Source organism: Myzus persicae, unplaced genomic scaffold (assembly GCF_001856785.1).
Source record: "Myzus persicae strain clone G006 unplaced genomic scaffold, MPER_G0061.0, whole genome shotgun sequence".
Taxonomy (NCBI): domain Eukaryota; kingdom Metazoa; phylum Arthropoda; class Insecta; order Hemiptera; family Aphididae; genus Myzus; species Myzus persicae.
In genome coordinates this window covers 414809-432873 of record NW_019104000.1, presented here as the reverse complement: position 1 = coordinate 432873, position 18065 = coordinate 414809, and the positions used below count along the sequence as shown (strand labels likewise).

The 18065-nt window shown below is 30.0% G+C and overlaps 2 protein-coding genes across 4 annotated transcripts in view; both read left to right on the top strand.

Moving 5' to 3' along the window:
* The first annotated feature begins 2535 nt into the window (after positions 1-2535).
* On the top strand, positions 2536-7051 carry LOC111037457 (transcription initiation factor TFIID subunit 8-like). Its single transcript, XM_022320042.1, has 4 exons — positions 2536-2946; positions 4370-4662; positions 4740-4890; positions 6598-7051. The coding sequence occupies exons 1-4, from the start codon at positions 2826-2828 to the stop codon at positions 6879-6881; spliced, it is 849 nt and encodes a 282-aa protein (XP_022175734.1). The 5' UTR covers positions 2536-2825; the 3' UTR covers positions 6882-7051.
* Positions 7052-12282: 5231 nt separating this feature from the next.
* Positions 12283-18065, top strand: part of LOC111037463 (tight junction protein ZO-2-like) — a 38473-nt gene continuing 32690 nt past the window's right edge. For 2 of the 3 annotated variants that reach the window (XM_022320048.1, XM_022320047.1), the window contains exon 1: positions 17244-17915. In XM_022320048.1, coding sequence (XP_022175740.1) covers positions 17665-17915 — 251 coding nt within the window. In that variant the 5' untranslated portion in view covers positions 17244-17664. Of the gene's footprint in view, positions 12764-17243; positions 17916-18065 lie in introns of those variants that run through there. The other variant, XM_022320049.1, reaches the window with a different exon arrangement.

The following is an 18065-nucleotide window of genomic DNA, read 5'->3' as shown; positions in this document are numbered from 1 at the left end:
GTTATCTACTAGATAACAGTTGTGTATAAGAATCGTGGTTTTTATTATTATTATTTATAAGCCTTTAGTAATGCAACTATAATTATAATAGCTCAACAATTGAATTATAACTTTAATTTTTTTAATATTTGGGCCGGCTTAGTAGTATACTAGTATATTTATTATTTATCTATGTCAACTACTTAATATAATATGTATAATTTATATTGTATGATATATGACGTTATTATTTAAAAAAAATTAAAAATGTACACAATATCCAAAATAAAACACAAAAAAATCAATACATTAGTTAAAATACTAAAACTTACTTTCCGTACAATTTTCCACAATCGTAACACATTCCAAAATAGGAAAATTTAATTTTTTTTGAAATGGTGATGATTGTACAACAGAAGTCGTAATGTCGTATTGACAAATCATTGCTGAATATTATGAAGTCGACAATATTTTTATAAATAACTATTGCTTGTGGGCTACGAGAAGACATTATTTATAAATAATAACATTAAATTACAATATTATACATCTATAATATTAACGCGAACCCTGACGTAGGGTATAATTTGTATAATATTAAACTATGAAATTATTGAAACATTTGGAAACTACAAAACGATAAATAACAATTATTAATGATATTACTGTTTAGTAGTTTACACAGATACAAAATTACGAAAACTAAAATTATATTTTTACTATAGAATTTAAACATTTAAGACAAATACCTACATAAGCCATAAGCATAATATTATTTAAGTAAACTTCCAAAAGTAAATGTCTTCACTCTTCATTATTATTATATATAATTTATATTATATATTAATATATAAATAGTCAATAGATATAGACATTAGACATAATATAGACGTATAGTATTATATTATATCATAATATTATACATATTTTTATACTCAATATTTAATTGTATGGATCGGGTAAGCAGGGCCCTCGTGTAGTCGTTCGAGCCATTGATTGTGAAGCTAGAGATAAAACCTAACTTAACCTACAGGCTACAGTAGCGCAATTATTACAAAAAACCTCCTTCTACTTGTTACAGTGTTACTATTATAATATTGTAACTTGGCACTTGCACTAGTATGCATACACTCTCACTATAGATAATAGGTAAGCATCAGATTATAGATCCAATTTATAAGACCTGGCAATTTTTCTTTACCCTGGACCCCAAAAATATGGGCTCCCCCCCCCCCAAAAAAAAAACGGAAAGACCCCGGCCGCTTTCGCAGCCTGGCGACCATGGCCAGATCGACACTTCGTATAAATTACTAGAAATAATATTTTTTTATTAAATTTGTTATTGTTGTTAAGATATCAGATAGAGATCATGGGCATCACGTCCACGCTTGAGCCTCCAGAGACTAGTTGTCAAAGTTATTGTAGTAGAAATTGAAAACAAATTAGCGTAAATACACAATAATTTTTTATGAGCGTTTGAATTTAAAATTTTGACAAAATTCGTATAAACTTGCAAATTAAATTAGAAATTCATGAAAAAATTTATTTTTATACCTTAGGTTTGAAAATTTAATACAAGATTTTCCTTAAGTTTTTCTACATTTAACAAAAAATTAAGTTTACTGGAATTACAAATTAATTTTTTACGAGCATTTGTAGTTTGACATTAGATATTCACAAGTAAACAAAAAACTTCTCATACAACAATTTTCTCATTTTGTTGTTCAAAAATAACCTTACTACAGTACTGACGTCTGACGGATAGTTAAATAAATTATCTTAATCACAATTCACAATAAAATAATAAAATATACCTACTTCGTTGTTGGTAATATTACGAGGCTATTACTTATTAGCTCGTCTAGGCTGATTGATCGTCTCAGCTCAGTATCGTTTTTTGTATACAATGATCTTATATCATTGAATTCATATTTAAAACATTCATTATACTATTATAGTGACTCTCTAGAGTAGCGGTTCCTAAACTTTTAGGACTACGGCACCCAGTTTGTGTTTCGTGGAACCCCAATAGCCCAATGTCTTAAATTCCAACCCGATTCAATTTTTTCTAGAAAATAAAAATAAAAACCAATGCTCCAAAAAATGTTTTAACGATATTATTAATGATTATTGTTATTAAAATTAGTTTAAAAAACAATAATTTAAATATATTTTGCAATACTATTCAAAATAAACAAAAAATAACTAATTTAAGAAAAATAAAAATTTACATTTCATTTTAATATTTTTATGAGAAGAATGAAACTGTTTCATTGTTTGATTTACAATAGTTTTTAAATTGGGTTTTATACCTGAAAATTAAATTCGTAGGTTTGGTGCGGCATCTTATACTCGGCATACTTTTAGTGTAAGTATAAGAGAAAAAACTTTTTAAAATAATATAAAATAATATTTTTTAATAATTTTTTTCCAAATATACAAAATAATTTCCTCAATAATCACATACATCTGCCGGTTATTCTGTGGAACTATGTAGATATCTGTTGTGCCAATAGACAATAAGCGATAATAACATTCAATTGTATTATCAACTTGAATAATGATAACGTTGTTTTGCCAAACAGAGAGACCGCAGACAGCAACAGTCGTGAGTCGTGAGTTGAGTTCTGAATTCTGATGTACTGTTGTTCTGTATATTATATTTATGCTACATAGTGCATTGCTGCACATGGACGAATGATTTGGATGACCATTGACCATATTACCACAACAATAATATTTGGATTTTCAAATTTTTAAAACGTAACCGGAATTAATAAAATATTTTATTCTGTGCCTGAGGGGTCGGAAATCTTGGACGTCCGCATCAATTGTGCCTGTCAATAATGGATAAGTCTATGGAGAGGAAGTTTTTGAAAACTACTGTTGCCGGAATATTGATGGAAACCGGGTTTCAAGCGGCAGAACCTGGCGCCTTGGAGACCCTCGTCGAAATGCTCTTTAGTGGTTAGTAAATTTTATAGCTACTGGCTATAAGCCTTAACTAATTTTACAGTTTGGCTGTTTGGGTACTGGTAAATTTATGATTGAAATGATAGGTACCTTAAACCAAGTGGGCACCAATATTAAATGTGTCTCTTCCAATACTTATCTGGAAGCAGTGACATACCCACTTTTTACTAAACCTAGGCATTCATTGTTATTTACGTGGGTCCCATAACCTATGTACTCAAAATTTGACTAAGCGACCTTTTTTTTAAATCTGCCACTGCATTTTAGATTTGGTTGAGTATTTATTTTTTTAATGGGTGGATAGGTACACAGTACTTACATAATATTATTACCTTCTGAAATTTTACTACACAAGTTATTTAATGAAATACAAACAATTTCAACTAACCTAACCTTTTTTTTATTGGTTTCAAATAAACTGCTGTTGCAATATCTACTGTTTCTGAAGATCACTTGCCAACCATGTAGGGATTAATATTCATAATTATAATCATTCACCACCTCGTATGTAAAAATACAATTTTTTCTTCTAATTTTGAGTTTATGTAGATACTATACTTAGTGAATAATTTAAGTTTCTAGTAATGTACATAAACCTATAATATAAAATAATGAACTACATAATATAATACAATAACATTATCATCTTAAAATATTATTATGTATTATTCTCTTATCCTGGTATTTAATTTATTATGTACACTCAAATCACACGCATTTCACATTTTCAACATTCCCTATGTTCCACAGCTTAGATATTATGTAGGTGGTTCACTGGGACCATAAAAATAAGGAGAAATCAACCATACATATTTAAAAACCACCAACCTGTATAAAGTAATTAAGAATTTGGAAACCAAAAAATTTGGTAAATAGAAATTATAGCTAATAAACAGTTTTTGAAGCTAAATAAAAATAAACTTAATTTTTCATCTCGATTTCCATAGTTTTAAAAATAATTATTAGACAATAATGGGTGTTTGATATAGTCATAAAGATATACTTAAGCCAATTTATTTTGTGTATTATTTTTTAGACTAATTTTCAGCTTTTTTTTTGGTCTTGAAATTTATAAATTATTTAAATTTATTTAAAGTTTATGTTATATAATGTCAAATATATTTAGTATTCTACATTTTTTTTATTGAGTTATTTTTTCACATTATATTATGGGAATCATTGAATGTCATTAAACAAAATATATCTTCCAGGGGTTAGTAAAATGTATAGTTTAAGAATTATTTGTAACATCTGAATACAATTTGTGTGAAATAAAAAAATAAAAGTTTTAGTGCTACTAATCCTAATGAAAATACTGTACATTTTCAATGGTCATATTTTATATTAAAAATTATAAACATTGAAAATGTTATTTGTAATTAATGTAATGTATTTGAATGTTTTTATTTGATTTTAGTGCTGTCCCAAATGGGAAATAGTAGTCGTCGTTATGCAGAAGTAGCTGGGCGTCTCGAGCCTCTTGGTGCTGATGTTATGATGGGTCTAATCGACATGGGTATGTTCAAAAATGCTTCCAGCCTATTAGCTTATGCCAAAAGATCAAATCGAGCTGTTCTCCCTAGCCCTGTACCATCTGTACAGCCCCGCCAAACAAGTAACCTACAAGCAGGGACTAGACTGCCACATCCATCATATATGCCAAGTTATATGCCAGCTTTTCCAGATCCACATGCATATATCAGGACCCCAGTAAGATCACTAGTTTTGTCCAATGTTCAATACACATTTTCATTTTTGCAATTCAATAATACATTATGTGTTTGCAGACACACAAACAACCAGTAACTGAATATGAAGCTATCCGAGAAAAATCTGCAATTCAAAAACACGAACTTGAAAAATCTTTAATTAAGTTTTTAATAAAAACTGGTCCTACTGAAAGTTTATTTTTGAACCAAGAAAATGATTGCTTTGCTTGTAAGTATCATATTACTTAATAACTTACATTTCCCTAATAGTATTGAGTAATGTTACATTAGAATGAGATTTTGGGAGATTAATTAGAGTTCATAAAAAAACACCATCACATATTTTTTTAGTTGAATATTTCATCATAATGAAGAAATGGTTTTTGTCAATTCCATCATGTACCTACTTTTTTAATTATTATTAAAAATGTAAAATAAAACAATATTATGTACAATTATGTGGTATAATAAGAAGTCACAATGATAAATTGTAAGAGTGTAGTATGAATTGTAGCTTGAAGTGGAAGTTACCCAACTTCTTATGTCCATAACCTATCAATTGCGTGAGTAACGTTAAAAAATTACCATTGTAGTATCAAGAATTACGAAGGGAAAGATGATTGTATCAGTGAGATAACGCACTTGTGTTTGAGTGTCTTGTACTGGGATGACAAATTCGAGAAAAAATTTAAATACTTATTGTACTTTATTTTTAATGATAAATAAGACCAATAAATAAATATATATAATTTTTTTTCATAATTTAATGGCATGCAGGGAAAATAAATCAGATAAATTTTGGTACCTGACATTAGAAAAATAAAAACGTTTATAAAATATTTAAGGTTAGTAACACGTTTAACTGGTCTTCATTATTAGTATTCCTCCACATAAATTCTGCCAAAAAGGATTTTAAATGGTGTCTTGCTGTACCTCTATGATGTTTGTTTATCCATTTCGCTGATCTCCAAAGTCTTTCTATATTTTTTTTTTTTTTTTATTGATCTTGAGCCCGGCAACTGTGGCCATTAGCTGTAGAGTAGGTATTGTAGGTTTGTGTTGTATAGGTTTGTATTGTAGGTTTTTGGGACGGTAGGGGGGAACACGTGTGTGTTTGATTTGGCAGAATTTCGAATGGGGCACCCGTAGGTTTCTGCCATGCCCCGGGGGTGGGGGATGGCAGCACTTGTTCTCCGGTCACCGCGACTTGTCCGGAGAAAAATGCCGCCCGGTGGCCGAGGATCGAACTGGAACAGACGCTTCAGACCACTCGGTCACCTCGTCCCCCTTTCTATATTTTGTGTGTGAGCATGTACTTGGATCCACAAAATGATAAGAATGATTTACTGTGTAATGCTGGTAGCCATTATCTTGCATTGCGTTTTATGCCCGCCAGCAATCAGAGTAAATTGTCGTCCCTTTCTCTATGTTTTGATGTGTTTTGGACATCAAAATAGTAGAAGACTGATCAGGGACTTCTATTAAAAATGTCTTGTTTGTTTCATGATCGTTACGACACTAGAAAAAATAAAATTAGAGTGGGACACATTGTGCGGTAGTCGCTATAATCCATATGTGGTGTATGGTAATTGCAATAACCCATAAATACCGATACTACAATAATTTGTACAATGTCTTGTTCCTACATAAATAATAGTCAAACGTACCTCTAGGTATTATAAAAACTTATAAAGGTTTTGTTGTATATTTAAGTTTTTATTTTATCTTTAATTTTTAGTCCTTTTTCACAGTTTGTTATATTTATTCTATATAAGTTTTTTATTTTATTTATTATTATTTTTTTAGTTTTAATTGCTTCAATTTTTGTAAGCTATTTATGTGTAATGATATCAAAATAATGAAACTTTCATAATGGTGTTCAATCACTAGAATTTAGTTATTTGGAGCTTTCATTAATAAATGTTTTTTGTTCTAGTGATAGCCAATAAGCCACAACAACCTGCATATATCTCAGCATTGTTACCTCAAGATCAAGTATTTGATGAGGATCCTGATGAAACTGAAATACCAGTACCTACTAAAAAAATTAAGTTCAAAAAAGATATTCAGATGAAAGAAGACTTTGATGAAAATGACGAACAAGAAAATGAAAACGAAGAAGAAGAAGATATAAATAACGGTGATGAAACTGAATCAAAACCAGATGAACCCATTGACAACCCTTTCTTGAGACCTGTAAAATATCCAGCCGCCCCTTAAAATTGTTCTATTGGTCATATAACAAATTTATAAAAAATTATTTTGATTCTAAAATTATTTTTTTTAACCAAATATGTGATCAATCCCAAACCATTGTACATACTGTTGTATATTGTTTTTTTAAGTAAAATATTTTATCTCGTGAATATAGTCAGTGTTTTGCAATTAAACTTAAACCTAATTATTTATTCTATTTCGTATTAAATGAAAAGGCTGGACAGCGAGTTAAGATTTAAAGGTAAACTACATAATGACATTCCTTCTACTTTAAAATGTAATTAACAAAGATGGCATATATATTACGATTTTCTATCCCTTTCCTATACAAGTCCTAAGCCCAAAAGTGTATCTAGGGAGGGGGAGCTTAGCCCCCCAGAATTATTGTTTATTGTGTTCAGTTAAATGTAACTGTGCTTATCTTATTACATTTGATATGATAAATGACAATATAACACCTAGGTAGTAGACAGGGCCGGCGAGAGCTTTGGTGGGCCCCAGGGCTGATTATTTCCGGGCCCCTTCACTTATATACACTTATTTTACTGAGATTTATATAGCATTTTAATACAGTAGCGATACTTAATATTTAAGTTGGATAAATTGTAAATAAAAAAAACATAATATTTGGTATATTATAAAATCTTTTATTAAAATTGAAGAAAATAATGTAAACAACTATTTAACAGTAATTAACGAATAATTAGGTTCAGTTAAGAGTGTTCCCTTTCTGGCCTTTTTCGTAGCAAAATCATCGATAACAGCATCCAAGTTCGTGTTTTTAGCCAGTTCTTTTTCCACTGCCAAGACTTTATTTCACAATAGACCGTAAAGGTAACTCAGTCGAAGCTGTAGAAGGTTTAAAATATTGCCTGAGTGATAGCTGTCCTTTTTTTGCTTCATTGTCTCTGTCATCTTTTTCTTTTTTGCGCACCAAATTTGTGTTTATAACTCATTATAATAAAATTATATTACTAGGTACTCAAATATGTACTAGCAAAACACAAAATTACACACTATTCGTATTCCGTAATATCAAAATTATAAAAGAAAGCAAAAACGATAATTTTGGAACGCGATGTATGTTATGTAAATGTAAATGCATCATTACAACTAATACGTGGAAATTCGATCGAACATACATTGTGCTTCTATTATTAAATAAGCAGTCGGTCGTCATACACAAAATAAAATTGAAAAATATAATAACGCTCTTCAGAGACGTAATTAGGAATTTACGACTATATTATATATATTAACCATATTATTAATATCGTTCTGTGTTGCGTATTGTGTACAATATAGTAGGAATATATTATAGATAGTTGTTTAATTTTGAGCAGTCGGACGATAATGGCCCGGCTCTACAGGGCATGTGCGGCTGTGCCTAAATACGCCTCTGACAACGGGCCCCCCCTGGCTCTGGCCCTTACTGCCCCACCCTCTCGCCAGCTCTGGTAGTAGATATTAATATTATAACTTTTGTACCTAATTATTTATCATAATCGTGTTTCACATCAGAACATAATAAATAATATCATTTTAGATTCTGAGCAGAGTGAGTTGGTAATTTTGAGAGCCGAGAGGTAAAAATTGAACCCTTGTGGGACTCCACTATTTATAGACAATTAAGTACTAATCACGTTACCAAGTTAACAACTTGATACCTACTAGACAAAAGAATACCAATAACTGCAATGCAACACTTCTTTTTCATCATTATCAATTTTATTTCTGAAATATGTGTCCATACTAACTAAAGCATCATTGATCAATTTACCTAGTAAAAAACCAAACTAAATTATAATTATTAAGAAAGAAAAGAATTCGGGATTTGATACATTTTTAAAAAACATTACTGATTGCAAGAGATAAAGACATAGGTCTGTAATTACTTATACATATTTTAATATCACCACTTTTAAAAATCGGGGTAGTTATTCATTTTTTGAATTAAGTTGGAATAATTCCAATTTTAAATTTTAAAATTATAATTGAAAGTAGTTCTGCAGTAGAAGCAGCAGACTTTATTTAAATGTTTCTGTTGGCATTTGTGGTTACTCAGTGAAATCTTTGACAGTGTATTTGGTTTGAGATATCGTCGATTTTTGGCGAAACTACCTATATGTTTATTTTTCCCAGGAAACGGTTATCGTCGAAACAGTACCATTGTTATATATTATTTTCATGATTTTGCTATAAGAAATATTAATGAGTTAACTCAGCCCAACGGTAGTGGCGCGAAGCTAAGTAAAAAAAATAAAAGAGGTCACGACTGTAGTACTAACACAAAAGACGAGCCAGAGTTCGCCCATTTTCTTTAGCCAGGCCTACACACTTAATGAATAGACAGATTGGTACGTTTGTGATATCAATAAATCGGGTATAATATGCAGATTATACCTTTGTCATTTTTTAAAAAAAATGGTAGATAATGCCGAATATATTAGGAAATAAATGAAATATTTTTGAGGCAAAAAGATATTGTGCTCGACCATTTTTAGTTGTAACATCGGGCATGTACCAGTTGTCCCCAAAAGTACCTTTTTTTATACCAAATCCCCCCCCAAACTACCTAGAGAAAAAAGTACCAGTTGCCCTCACATGTTAATATATACACAAATACAATATATAGCTCGTAAAATAAGGGAGGTAAATATACAAATTATAAATAAAATATAAAATTCAAAATTATAATAGTTTGTTAATATAAAATAGTACAAAATCAAAATATAATAATTTGTCAACATATAAATAGTATAAAATTCAAAAGTATTATGTTTTGTTATAATAATTACCAACCGATTTTCCAAAATCTAATCTGCTAATATTTTTGTTTTTATATTTATTTTATCGGATACAATAATTGACGGATTGAATTCAAGTTCAAAGCCAGAGCATTTTTCTTTTAACATACTAAATAATAATTCATACGTTTTCGATGATTATATCCACCCAGGCGCATCTAAAATTACATGTTATGTTGACAAATTATTATAATTTTGAATTTTATATTTTATTTATGATTTGTATATTTATTATTTTACGAGCTATATATTGTATTGTGTATATATTAACATGTGAGGGTAACTGGTACATTCAATTGGGGGCAAGTGGGCAACTGGTATATTTTTAAAATCGCGATAATAGCCTTGGGGGGCAACTGGTAAACACTAGTAACATCCGACGTTGCAGCGCCAGAGACCGTATTACACCCTGTGTCGTATACTCGTATACTGGGCAGCATTTTCCGCCGTTGCCTACGCCTTCACTTATATAAATTACTAAATACTAAAGAGCATATTTACTAAATAGTAAATACTAATATAGTGATGTCGTATTCGTTCTAGCGACATTTAGTGTTGACATGTATTTTCACCGCCACGCCATAATATACATATTATAACCACGTGTTATTTGTTGTAATTGTAACTACAAATATTAAATAGATATTTTATAATTTGTTTCCATTTTTTAAAAATAGATTCTAAAGTGTCCATCGACCATCAAAGAATGAAGTCCATAATACTTGTATAATTTTACATCAAAATAAATTACTACGATGTAATAAAACTTCAATACATTTTGAACGATGGTCTCGAGGGGCTAAAGATGTGTATATTATATTTATAACAATGCAAAAAAAATTTGAATATATTGAATGAACAGACATAATAATATAATGAATAAATAAAAACATGAAAAACTAGCAAATCGTATTACATGCCGATTGCCGGTACATACAAATGGGTATGTTACAAAAAACTACTGATATCCCAACAAAAACACTTCGTCCAACTCCGTGTAGAAATTGCTAAGTCAAAAAAAAATAGTCATTTATAAGACTTCAACATTATAAAGATATGATATCATGAATAAATGCTAAGTAAATTAAATTAAAAATACATTTATTCTATCTCAATAATTTATTTACTTTGCTAGAATGTACTTCGACGAATAAACATGTCCGTTCATAACTAATGGGATATTTAACAAATTTTCATTACAAATGTTATTAAATTTGTTTTGTAAAAAAGATCTTAATTACTAATTTATACATAAAATAAATTATCGCAAAGTAATTAAGTTATTGACTTGACAATTTTTTACACGAAGTTGGACGAAGGGTTTTTGTTGGGATACTATTTACAAATTACAACTATAATTTAAGGTTCACACAATGTAATGTCAGTTGACGTGTAAAATGTATTATTATTTATGGAAAGTTATCTTAGATATTATATAAGTGTAATAACTTTAAGAACTAGTTTATGTTTTTCAGTTGCAATTTCCAGACCATTGCAGTGATCCGATCTTTTTGAATGTTAAGATCTGGGGCTATTTTTTTTAGAAAATGATGCCAGTGTTTTTTTTGTGGCAAAGCTTTCCAATTGAGTCCAGTTTCATAACAGCTATAAACTTGTTCTCTAACGAATTTAAGATCGGATTGTATTTTCACTTTGAATTGTTCCTTGAATTCAGCAATGTCTGACGCTATTCCCACTAAGTTTATTTCCAATAATGTCGAGTCGTCGAATGCTGTGACGAAATTTAAACTTATCAAGCCATCCAAGGCTTGCTTTTAACTTTGGATTACCGTCTAATTTTTTATTCATTTCACTTGCCTCGGTAATTATAATAGGACCTGAAAGTATAATTCCATGATTTCGAGCTTGAATAAACCACTGATACATAACGTTGTCAAGTTGCTCATATTTTGCAGGTTTCATGGTTTTACGACTTCTCACATCTCCATCGTTGCTTTGCATTTACGACACATGCTGCTCAATTTTTTCAGCATCACGTTTTATGTCATTCACTGCTATTCTCCCAAATCCCAACACAATGAATCTGAGCACTTTTGGTAGCAGTTTCACCTTTTTTCAAACGTTTGATAATTTCTAGTTTTCGATTTAATCCTAAAACAACACGTTTCCGCTTTTTTACCATCTTTGAAACACGACACAACATCGACAATTCAAAAACACTTATCTGCATACACAGGCTACTTGTTGAATTAAATTTAAAACCATTCAATGTGTTCGTTCACGTCACGTTTGTTGTATATTTGGGATATTTCAAACTATTTGTATACTTCTAATAATCGCCGTATTAAGCACTTCGATAGCCGATAAGTATATCGCGATCGCATCATTAACTATTGTTTTTTTCGACGGTGACCGAAGACGAATTACAGAGAGTGGCGGTAAATCGAGTGACAACCATCGGTCATTTGTGCAGCGATAACAAATTTTCTTGATACGTCTTGATACCGCTGTAAGGTTACCAAGTCAACTGCAATCTCCTTGGCCCCGGCCTGTAAAGACCATTGAAAACGTGAACGTTCCGAGATAATAGAAGACACGAGATCTGAGATTCTGAGATAGTGTGTGCAATGTTTTGTTTACATGGACGGCTGTAGTTGTAGTTGTATCTGATGTAGTTTTGGTGAAATAACAAATAACAATAATATTATTATCGTGTATGTGGGTGGCGTAGGTATATTCAATAATATTATTCGCGTCGTTTGTTTGAGTTTAGAATCATATAGTTCTATTAATACTTGTGGTGATATTATGATAAGACCATTTGTTTTGGCTTCAACAAGTTTGTTGTATAGACCGTTTTGCGCTTGTTTCGTTTTCGAAGTATCGTGTAACGTTTTACCGGAATACGTAAGTAGGACATCATTGGTCATGGATTGTCATTGTTGTATAGACGATTGAGTGGGCTCTTTGGACTACATATCAATATCATTTACATGTACGGATATCGGTCAACATTCAAATATAAGTAGTAATTATGGTTAAAAACGAAGAAATGCATTACATCGATTCGGACGACCAGGAAGAAAATGTAGGTGGAAAAAAGATCACAGACAACAAGTGAGTCATATTCTTCAAATATAATATTATTTCGTATTTGCACGTAGTGTATAGTAAATACATGAAATATAGTGTTGGAGTAAAAAAAAATGGGTAAAATAGTTTTTTTCTAGGTTTTTTTTTGTTTTTCATGTTTATTCAATAACTTGTCTTTTGTTGTTTAATGATAGTATTTTTTTAAGAATGATATCGGTATTGTATTTAAAATGTTTTCCTTTCATTCAATTAGCTATTTTGAAATACCTAATGACACAACGCCTATTCCTTCAGCTGCACCATTTATATATAAATTCTGATTAAAGTATTAAATTCATGTTATAATAACGACGGTAAAATCAAAAAATCTTATATCAATAAAAACAAATATATAAATTTGTATACGGTATACTATGAGATCACTAAGAATAATATCGACATCTAACATAGTAAATATCACTTGTCAGTAGTTTTAAGTGACGTGAAGGCCTCTAATTTATGTTGGCATCAACTGACCTAAATGGGCAAAGAATAATATAAATATGAATGATACATAGTAATAATATATTGTTTTTATTGTTCTCTTGTTGATAACAATTATTTGTATATTACTATTCACAATATAGGTATGTCAATAACAAGGTTTTTATCTTATAGATTTTAATTATAATTGTAGAAATGAATATAATAATAATAGATACATAATAAATTACATCAATTATACATAAATGGGCATTTATGATTATAATTTATAAGTACCTATTTTCTTCTACATATATTGATTTGATTATAACCTTGTACAATTTATTTATTTAATATATCATTGAAATTATAACTATTTAATTATCTAGGTATTTGAGAAAGTTTTTGGAACATTAAAAAATCAATTAGTTAAAATATTTATTCTTATTTACATTCATTAGTTCTAACCAGGGCTTGAAAGTTCAAGCATTTGCATGTTTTTCTTGTAGCACAGGAAAACATGCTAACTGGGGTATAAATCTGTTTCATAACAATAATAATAAATTTATAAAGTTTAAAAGTTTTATAGGTATTTGACATATAGTAGATTTTTTAGTATTTAGTGCATATTTGTTCATAAAAAAATATATACTGGAATTTTATTTTGTTTCTTATTTACTTTCCGATTTACAAAATTGTAGTAGGTATTTGTTTTGATTTTTTATATTCTTGTACGACCACAGGTTATATAATATACCGCAGATTCAATAATAATAATAACGTAATAATGACAACAAAGTGTTAATTTGTAAAGTTAGGTTTTTGAGTGTTATAAAATATATAAAAATTAAAAGAAATTCAATTCGGATAAAAACTGGACATATTTTATTATTTCAAAATTTGCCTATGATTTTTGTATATTATGCATATTTTTCCAATGTTTAGTGCATGAATGCATGCTTATTTATTTATGCATTTTGTAATGCATGAACTTACGAGCCCTGGTCATAACTCTTAAGTTTAAAATATAACAAAGTCAACATTGACAAGATTTCAAATGATGTTTTTATCTACACTATACTATATTTAGCATACAAAGACACCTGGTAGTCCAAATTGTACGTAGAAGCGTGGTTTCATTATACATTGGGCATACAGATAGTAGAATTTATAGGGGACGGACAAGCATTGTCTGACCGCCCCAAATATATGCTGATTTCTGAAAAAGTGCATTATAATTTATAGTTGTAGTTTCACTATAGATTTTAGGTTATTTCACCAATTAAATAAACCCATTATATTTTTATGATAAAATTTAGTTCTATATACTTTAAAATTAAAATACTATTTTTTTTTTTGTTATGTTTATTATATAGGTACTAATAATTTACTTGTAATTTACTAAATTTTAAACTTATATAATTTGAGTCTTACACTCTATATTTTTTTTTCATTGTGATATTAGCTGTAGGTTAAGGATATTAGGTACCAGATACCTACTGATATTTAACTAAGTCTTGAACCATGTTGATGTAGGATGTAAATTGTACACTGTACATAGTTACGTAATACTTATGTGTTATGTAATTAATAAAGTGAAGTGTTGAAGTCAGGATTATTTATAAATTGTTACTATACTTATATTTAAGTCTCTAGGCCAGTGATTTCCAAACTTTTTTACTACATCACATTTGGTCCTTTTATAGATATTCACGGCACACTCATAGAAATAAATAAACCTAGGTACCTACCCATTATAATTTGTGTTTCTATAAGAGATAACCATAAATCAATACCTAAAAACCTTAAAAATTAAAATTATATTATGAAATATATTTAACACACATAAAAAGACAACAAGTACAAAGCACATCAGAACAATTTCACAGCGGTTAAGAATGTTTGCTCTCAGTAGTGGTGTACAAACATAAAGGGGGGGGGGGGAGCATGTTCACTTTATTAAAAATGAAAAAAATCATTGTTTAAAATGGTTTATAATTTGTGTTTAGCTATTGTATTAGTGCTGGGACTTGTGTTAAATGGAATCAAAGACCAAAAAACATCTATATATTTACACACACTATTGTCACAGTTGTTTAATAATAGTATGTACCGTTACTACCATCTTAATTTAATTAAAGGTGGTTTTAATGGTTGAGATTTTTAGTTTCTTAGGTTGTAAATACCATATTTCAATTATAATATTAGTAGTAACTAATAATAATGTTTATGTAGGTACCTATATTTTTAATTTTAATTCGCAGTTTAAATTTTTAATAAATTCAATAAAAAAAATACTATAGTCATAAAAACAAGTGATCTTTAATTCACATACCTAGTTTAGTGTCTTGCCTTTCAAATATTTGTAGCCAAATAAAAACTCTCAGTACTCAGAGGAGGGGTATCACACTGTTTATACTTCATTACAATTTATCTAAGTCAGCTCAAACAAAAATATAAGCTATAAGAAAAAATAACAATGAAGAAAAGAAATCTTTTTACTATAGACTTCATTTTTTTCAATTATTTATAAATATAAAATTAGTAGTGTTGTGTTATGATTTATTATTTTCCATAATGACAAAATATTAAAAGGATGTCAGCAGAAAATTTGTTGTCTCTATCTATTCTACGCATTGACGCAAAAATTATTTACTGATACAATTTTGTAACCAAATTAATAAGTTAAGTACATTTTACCAATTAAAAAATTTAGTAAGGAAGGCATAATTTTTGTATAAATTATACATATCAATCATAAAGTTATGATTTTGGTAAACCATTTAAAGCAAAAACATTATTATCATACATTTTTATCTTTACAAGTTTGTGAGAGTAATGTAAAAATCAACTTATATATAAATTATATTAAGTACAATAGCAATGTGTATAATAATGCGTTATTCATTTATCTAACATTTATTAATATTTATTTTCTAATCCTTTGCTAACATCCATGATTTCTATATTATAATATTTGTATGCCAATTAATCAAAGTGACATTTCAATTTTTTCATATATTTTTCAATGTATGTATCATTTGTCATTACTTAGGTATTCAAAATTTAGAGTATATTATGAAAACTAATCTAAGTAACAATTTAAACATTTATGATTTTGTCCTTCAATGGATGGCCACTTCGCACAAGTTCCCTGTCCGCAATATTAAACATTTTTTTTATATTTAATTAGTTAAATTTTTTTTTCTTATATTCCTATAAATCTTAATGACACATCACTTGTGCTTATTGTAAAAAATAACTTTACAGATCGTACAAATACTACCTATACTAAAAAAAAAAATGAATAATTTTGTTGCATGATAGATTCTGTAGCTTATTATGTTGACAGTCAAGAATAATTACGTTTTTGTTTTGTTCGTATCTGAATGTGATTTAGTAGTAATCTACATTCCTACATAGACTACATTCCAAACGGTTCAGAATGTTATTTGATATTCGATGTCGGTCAAGGGTCGAAGTCAAACAGATTCGTCTTCATCTCCTCGTACACTGTACACATTAAGTAAACATATAAACTACACATCTACTACACTTTGATCGTGTGTCAATGTGTGTTTTTTTACGTCCACAAAAGATCCATTGTTCTTTTCTTTTGGTCTGTTCGTGTCCGTTTGGCAACCCAGCCAAAATCCTGGAGACGCTCTCGCTGGAACGACTATTAATAAACGCTATATACTTGACAGTCGTGCGTCTCCGTCCATTCGGTTTACACGCAAAACTACGCGTCGCAGTGTCGCGTAGTCGAGTGGTATATGCCTAGAGACTATGTTATTATAGCATATCGTTATTGTACGCAATATACATCGTTTATACTAATTTAATTTTTATTGTTATATTATTATTTAACCGTTTCAAATCTTTATTTAAAAATTATTATTCAGTTTGCTCGTAGCAGATAACACTGTTAACTAAAAAAATCCACTCCAACGGTGTAAATATTTACTCAGCAGTGTCGCGTCTTATTAATAATTATAAATGACGTATAAAATTTAGTCGAACGCATGCACTACTAGAATTATTATATCTCTATAGTAATATTACTACTGCCTACGTTGGCTTACATTCGCCATAATCACAACGAATAAAAACTCGACTCGTGCAACAACACTCACGGTCCCAAAACCGCGCGTGATCTATAAATATTAAATTGTGCGCCCCCCGATTGCGTAATATTATTATTGTTTCTCAATTGTCGTCGTCGTCGTTTCCGCTCGCGTATACTCTATACTAATAGAATATTATAAGTCATAACGATCGAATTTGTTCACATGCGTGGTGCGTCCGGCCCAGACGGTTGGTCAATCAATTAAAGCTCGTTGAACGGGAAAAACTTATCTAAAATTCGCGATGAATTACGCCGAATATTAAACATGCAATCGAATAACGGTCATAATTTTAATAATTTATTATTGTAACGATCGTGCATCGTTATACGCGACATGTCGTTCGCACACAATCGCGACAAGAGGCGATCCGTGTCGCCGTCGTTCTCGTGGCAATATAGTACGACCGACTGCCGTCATGGATCTGTCCAGTCCCGCAGCAGGACGAGGAGACCACAACGGTGTTCCAGCGTCGTGGCGACGACAGCTTCGGTCGTTCCTGGGCAGTTGTTGGCGGCCCCAGACTGCGGAACGGCATTGTTGATCTATCGGAAAATGTGTGCTTGTCACTTGCCTGAATGCCCGAAGTAAGAGTATAAAAAGAACGACCACACCTGACCCACCTGCAGTAGTATTGTGCACTATGCTAATATATTATATATTAAGTGCAGTGCAAAGTCCAATGCAATATAGGGCTTGTCTACGGTGCCGTTTATTTTACACTCTAAAAAAAAAAT